Source organism: Cryptomeria japonica, chromosome 6 (genome assembly GCF_030272615.1).
Source record: "Cryptomeria japonica chromosome 6, Sugi_1.0, whole genome shotgun sequence".
NCBI lineage: Eukaryota > Viridiplantae > Streptophyta > Pinopsida > Cupressales > Cupressaceae > Cryptomeria > Cryptomeria japonica.
Window position 1 is genome coordinate 21,661,605 of NC_081410.1, and position 7,141 is coordinate 21,668,745.

Genomic DNA, 7,141 nt, shown 5'->3' on the forward strand with positions numbered 1-7,141 from the left:
TGGCCCTTTAAAAATCCATGCTTAATAAAAAATATTTACTTCCATAGTGCAAATTCCTATTGTTGTACCTTTGTACCTTTGTTCATATCCACTTTGCTACTAGGGTAGAAATAACTTGTCAAACATCAAGTCCTCTTAAAGAATAATATGCTATCTAATTAGAACATTAAGAAAATCAATTGTGTCAATCACCATTTGTATTAAAATTTAAAGTAATCCATGTATTGGTCAAAACAATGACAAAAACAAACACTTCAACAAAATCTCCTAGGACATGAAGGAAGTCTTCCTAACATTAATTGGCTCAATGGAAACTTGACAATACCTTGATTTCATAAATATTTTTCGAAAAAAAATTAATTATGATCTTATTTAACAAAGAACCCATGTCAAATTCTTCTTTCTAACCTGTTTTATTGAAATTCCAGAAATTACTCTAACCAATTCAAACCTACCATACACAAGACTAAAATAAAAATAATTATTATATTAAACCCAAATACAATCTATTTTTTCTTTCCATTCCACCAAAAAGGACTTAGAAACCTTAACTTCCATTCCAAAAAAAATCCAAATGTCTTTCGCCATATTTAGATATCATCTTTTGAATGAGGATGTTTTTTTTTCATTTTTAAATGTCTTATGCAAGTTGATGTATTTGGTGTATACAGATGATCTCATTTTATAACAGTTCATGTTTATAAGTATTCTCTTTGGAAAATTAGATTTTAAGAACTCCTTCTTGAAGGATACACATGCCAATAAATGCCGGATAGTATCATAAAATTTAAACATTCTTATCTCATTTTATAACAGTTCATGTTTATAAGTATTCTCTTTGGAAAATTAGATTTTAAGAATTCCTTCTTGAAGGATACACATGCCAATAAATGCCGGATAGTATCATAAAATTTAAACATTCTTGATTTCCCAGGTAAAACAAAGATTTCCATGCAAGGAAGTAATCCACTTTATTTATTGAAATCAATTTTGTGTTTTTGGCCTAGTTAAATTCAGCCTGTAACACCAATAAATATGTGAATTCTTACAAGAAGAGAAAAACATCAACTCTTGCCTTTCTAAGCAGTGTTAGAAAGGTTTTTTTATTCACTTATTTTTCTTGTTGGCAGCCATGGTGGTATGTTATATAATCATTCAAGCTCTGTTCATAGTGATAGAATGACAAATGTACAGTACTCATCTAATCCTTAAATGGAGAAGTCCATTCCATGGTGAAAATAGGCACATAAGGTGCGATGAGTCATTACAAACCTAATCATCCCACTATTTCTCACCTAAATACTAAGCATTCAACTTACTTTACTAATAAAACTATACTGAATTTAAACAACCTAGTAAAATCTGCTCATCTTTACACTGTATCTCTTGGTCAATGAGAAATCACCATCTCAGTTTAGCAGGAAAGTACTGCAAAACAAAAGCATAAATGTCAGTTTGATCAAAAAGCAAATTTATATTTTTCTGAATCAAATGAGAACTCATTATGGTAGTAAGCAGTACCTTTTCAATGAGGGATTGATAGTAAGGTTTCACAGCTTCTACATCCACTCTCACTTTGCTCTTGCTGTATAGATCATAGTTGCTGTTTACACACAAACAAATTCATTCATGAAAATAGGTTTATATAGTCAAATTCAGTAAAACATTTATATTTTAATATTGTAAGTCTTACTTGAATATTTTGAGCCATTCCAACATTTGGTAATCCTCTTCTTTCATCAAATGTCTGTATTCACCAGCCCGATGCAGAGCTGAATGGAGTAAACCATACAATTGATTTAATTTGTGGTAGATTAGGGTTTACAGTTTGAGTCCACCAATAGCTCAAGAATGGTCTTTGCCTATTGCTTACCATAAAAAGAATGAAATCTGATAATGAAGAGTGCAGCAGGGGGTAATGTGGTGTTGTTCATTTTGGCAACCTGTTTACTCAAATTATATCAATTTTAGCTGTAATCAGATAATGAAAAAACCTTAATAAAGCCAGAGAATACAATTGAATGATGGGACACCATACCATGTGCATGTATTCGTCATGGCCCCATGAAATAATCACGTTTTCCAGTCCACAATTCTCAGAATACACTCCATACTTTGTGTTGTACTTGGGATTGTAGTAATCTGGATTGCCTTTGAAATACTGATCACAATGAAAGATACTTCAGCTTCTAAAAGGGAAATAAAAAGATTAACAATAATGTATAGTTTTTAGATTTGATTGTATGAGTTTTCTATCTTTTGTTTTCTGTATTCTGATAATGAATCATAAAGTTTGATTCAAGCGACAAGGAAAAACTCCCACAAACAAATCTAAATCATAAAGTTTGATTCAAGCGACAAGGAAAAACTCCCACAAACAAATCTAAAAACAATGAATCTTAATATCACAAACTGTAAAAATTGTATAGTTACCTCACAATGAACTATAGATTTATCAAATGCACATCCAAGTGGAAAGGTGTCACCTAAAATTTTAGATTAGGATTATTAGTGCTGTGAGTAATGGATGCAGTCCAATCCTTCAACCAGTTACAACCATACTATAGCTTTAAGCTACCCTATGATGTATTTTCTATGTAAGATGGAATTGCAAGTGGGAATTTTGATTGAACTCACCTACTACAGCCCATTGAGGTTCAGCTCCAAAACTAGGATGAAGTAACACCTTGCCCAAATCTGCAGACACCATCTTTTTCTTTTATCACATACATTACTACAAACATGACTAGCATAATGGAAAGATAACAACTATCATCATCTAGGAGGAAATGATTGCTGGGCTGCTGCACTATCACAAATTTTTTCCATATATTGTGTAATGATCTGTTTAATCTTTATTATTTTAATAAATATAAATTTTTTACAATCTATTGATGCTGTTTTTTCTTGTTTTTAGATTCGATTGTGTTATTATTTTTTGTATCAATATTTTGGATCACATTCGGTGATCTATCATCAAAATGAAGAATGCTAGAATCACAGAATGCGATCCGAAATGTTGATATAAAAAACAACACAGTCTAATCCAGAAGCAAGAAAGAACTGTATTATTTTTTAAATGTGTTGGGAAAACCATAAATTGATACATATTTTTGACCCACAGAAAGCATGCCATTTATGGTGGGTGGAAAATTATTTGCAATCTAGGGAGCCTGGCCAAATTGATACCATGAATGAGTCCAGTCAAATGAAGCCAATCTTCATTGGGATAATCTCTACGGATGGCTTCAGCTGTTTGGAGAAGATGTTCAATTTGAGGCTCATCAAGATCAGGATCAGATTCATCTACAAACTCATTCAAGAGTTCACAGCATTCCCAGATGCTCATCACAGCTCTGTCAAGCTTACCATATTCCTCACGCTTCCTTAAAACCTGCAACCACCACCAAATTTACTCTATCATAGCTAACCAGACACGTTACAAGACATGCAACTGATCTGCGCTTCCCGCAAAATCCAACCTGCCCAACATTGGAAAAATGATCTGAGAACTGTGCCATTTCGAAGGAGGAAACTCACTACGCATCAATTTCTTTACAACACTGATCAAAACTTCAAAAAAAAAATGAAAAAAAAAATCTTGAGATAGAATGGCCTGACAGCCTTAAGCATTTTTGCAGGACTGGGTAAACCAGAGCAATGCATTTCTTCCTGTTTTCGGTGAGAAATTTCTCAATAAGCAAGACATCTCAAAACCTTTTTCAGTTGGGCTATACTTTACTCTTTCAAAACACTCGTTTCAGAAAAAATCTAACAGTTATGACAACTTACGAAATCATAAGTCTGGTTAATGTGTTGAATTCTGTAAAACTCTTCAACAATTGCTTTCCTTTCGCTTTCCTTTTCATAATCTCTGTAAGGATAAAAGTTTTAGAATGCAATATGAAAAGTATTACTAATCAATCGAAAATGAAGAATCCATCGAAATAGAAAAAAAAAAATTAATTTTGTTTTCTGCCTGTTCTTTTGTTCTGATGATGGATCATGGTTTGATCCGAAATATTGACACAATAAAAATTTACACAATTCAATTAAAAAAAATAATAATAAATCACTATAAACTGTGAAAACTTCATGAATTCTTAAAAAATATATCACCTGAAAGCATGGCCGAATGCATTGCTTTCTGGGGTCACAAATCCACCATCCAAAACCAACTCATTTGGAATGCCTTCTATAGCCTTGTTATGAGGGATGGTAACTTCATCTCCAAGAGGGGGCTCTGCAATATTATGTGGGTATAAATTAGAGAAAGGCAGAACAGAAAAACTCCTGGATTTTTCAAGAACCCAGAAAAAAAACACAGAATGCTGTGAATGCACAAAGAGTTGGTCTGACCTGCTACAGTAATCGTCATGTTTTTTAATACGTACACTCCTTACTGCTTATCACGTCCTGCAAGACAACAACTTTATCCATGTAACCTTGTTTTTTCAACACAATAATACTAAAATTCCTGTAAGCAATATTTCAGTATGTAAGTTTGTTATTTTTTTATATATTTTTTATATGTAGACCAAGGCAGGTTAAAAAAATAATTTTTTTATTCAGGGGAATTATATAGGTTGGTCCTACATTAATGGAGGTTAAAGGTTAAGGGAGACTTCTTCAGGTTTTTATGTGAAACTTCAACTTAAAATGTTATTTTGAGTCTTAAACCATACACATTAGGCAATATATTAAGTCTAGAGGATGTTAGTCAATTCTGAGTGTTCAACACTCATAAGCCTAGAAATGTATTCTTAGTGTGACAGCATACATTAAGCAACAAATTAAGCCTAGAAAATGTTAGTCAACTCTGAGTATTTAACGCTTTTAAGTCTAGAAATATGAGCTTAGTGTGTGAAATTTAAGCCATTCCTTCTAGTATATTTCATCTACAATTTCAACTTAAGATTTTATTTTGGGGATTCAAACATAGATCTCCATCTAAAGATCTTACCATCTAAGCACAACCCTTATCTCTAATATTATTTATTATTATCTATGAATTTCTAAATTTATTAATAATGCTTTTATTTGAATGTATGATGTATGAATTGAAATAGTACATTTAAATTGACTAAGCTTTTTAAAATAAATTAAAAAGAATCAATCTATCATTTTTAACTATTTTATTATATAGTTAAATTTTTCATTAATTAAAAAAAGTTGACATATATATATCAAACTCATATAAATCTTGATTGCAATTGGTCTCTGGATTCAACTGTTTAAGAACTTCTACATCAAGGGTCACACTCCCTGAACCATCATAGACCAATTGCAATCAAATATCATAGACTATGGAAATCTGAAACGTTGATGCAAAAAACTCATACACCATCTAACCCGGAACGTGCTCTCTATTCATCTGATGATGGATCACGGAGTGTGATCCTAAACGTTGATGCAAAAAACTCATACACAATCGATTGTGTGTCAATTTTTACATCAATGTTTCGGATCACACTCCATGATCCATCATCAGAATAAACAGAATTTAGAATGCATGCATAGATATATATTTTTATCTACATTGTCAAAGTATCACTGAACTAAACAATCCATCATCAATGGCAGCCACAAAGCAGAGAAATCAGAAAAGAAAGAAAAAGAAAAGTAAAGATGGGCACTTACTTGAGAAGGAAGTGGGAGAGTTTTCTCTGCCAGAACACAACAAACACCAGCCTTGTGTTAAACACCAAACACACACAATTCAACCTGGCTAAATGGTCGGCAAAATTTGAGATTTTATAGCAACATTCCACTCCGAAAAAGACAAGATGCCACGTGGATCTGACGATAGCAGTGGGGATCTGTCAACATCAAACCAGCCGGCAATTTGCAACTTGCATTCACGTGAATTGGAAGCGCAACCTATTAAACGTGTTATTATGTTTTACAACTGGCACGATAACGAAAGGCCAATAAAATTTCATTTATTTACAACAAATTACGTACCTGCAATAATTTGGACGGCTTATAGAAATGATCAGATCTGGATTTGAGGGCATTCGCCGACACATGATAAGGCGGCCACGCAAGCACGTTATTTTTTTATCGAACTTTTCTACGCAGATTTCTCTGTTTTTCAATGAAGTTGGTATGAGAAGATATTTTTTGATTCTGTGATTGTAATGCAAGCAAAAGCTTTTCGATTTGCAGTGTCATGATTTGACCCATGAGCTCAGTGATGAGCTCTTACTAAATGGACTATACCAATTTATTTAACTGACAGAAAAAGTTCACGTTTCTGAAGATTCCGTCAGCCTTTTCGTCGTACGTACTCTTTTTGACGTGGACTCAAAGATATTCCGGCGAAGATTCCTCGTGATGGCCGTTAGCATTCTAATAAGGAGTGGTGAAAATCGAATGGCACAATGGCACTTTATCTTTAAGTGTGTTGTATATGAAGATATCCGTTGTTCATTATGAGGACAATTTGAGAGCATACCAGTCCACCACCTAATACATGCGTACGAGTCTATAGGTTGAAAGCTCTTTAGTTAAGAGTCAAATGTCACCTAATATAGGCGCACTAGCTTATAGGCTGAAACCTTTTCAACTAAGAGCCAAGGATTAAGGAGTATCCATTCCGTCAAATTCGTTTGGGGCATGATCCCGACCTCATCCCTTATGATAGTTTTTGTCACCTAGTACAGAGGTAGAGCTTATAGGCTAAACCTCTTTAGCTGAGAGCCAAGTGCCCCCTGATATAGGTGCACTAGCATATAGGCTGAAACCTCTTCAACTAAGAACCAAGGATTAACGAGCATCCGTTTAGTTAAATTCGCTTAGGGCACGATCTCAACCTCATCCCTTATGATGTCAAGGCCTTGCACTTTGCAATATTTGATCCTTTGTGTAGAGAACGCCAGTCAACTCTGAGTGTTTAACACTTTTAAGCCTAGAAGTCTATTCTTAGTGTGACTACACACCTTAACCAATATATTGAGCCTAGAAAATGTCAGTCAACTTTGAGTGTTTAACACTTCTAAGCCTACAAGTATAAGTTTAGTGTGTGTGATTTAAGCCATTCCCTTGTGTGCTCATTTAAAACCATTCAACTTCACCAGCAGACCAAGGGTCCATTGACTAAATGGGCACATTGACTAAAAGGTCAACTTAGATGTGAAAC

At 33.7% G+C, this 7,141-nt stretch overlaps 1 protein-coding gene across 1 annotated transcript; it reads right to left on the minus strand.

The window, feature by feature from the left end:
* Positions 1-935: 935 nt before the first annotated feature.
* On the minus strand, positions 936-6,173 carry LOC131048063 (probable inositol oxygenase). The gene is made up of 13 exons (XM_057981913.1): positions 5,965-6,173; positions 5,641-5,819; positions 4,360-4,416; positions 4,120-4,243; positions 3,793-3,874; positions 3,190-3,394; positions 2,638-2,697; positions 2,434-2,486; positions 2,039-2,161; positions 1,874-1,943; positions 1,694-1,772; positions 1,522-1,603; positions 936-1,428 (listed from the first exon to the last, which is right to left on the minus strand). The coding sequence occupies exons 3-13, from the start codon at positions 4,376-4,378 to the stop codon at positions 1,402-1,404; spliced, it is 924 nt and encodes a 307-aa protein (XP_057837896.1). The 5' UTR covers positions 4,379-4,416; positions 5,641-5,819; positions 5,965-6,173; the 3' UTR covers positions 936-1,401.
* Between the last annotated feature and the right edge of the window lie 968 nt (positions 6,174-7,141).

What these genes read in the sequence shown, in the direction of transcription:
- LOC131048063 (XM_057981913.1), bottom strand. An exon ending in ATGACGAATACATGCACATG is followed by an intron (nt 1,944 to 2,038) that starts GTATGGTGTCCC and finishes TTGAGTAAACAG; the next exon opens with GTTGCCAAAATGAACAACAC. An exon ending in ATCAATCCCTCATTGAAAAG is followed by an intron (nt 1,429 to 1,521) that starts GTACTGCTTACT and finishes TTTGTTTTGCAG; the next exon opens with TACTTTCCTGCTAAACTGAG.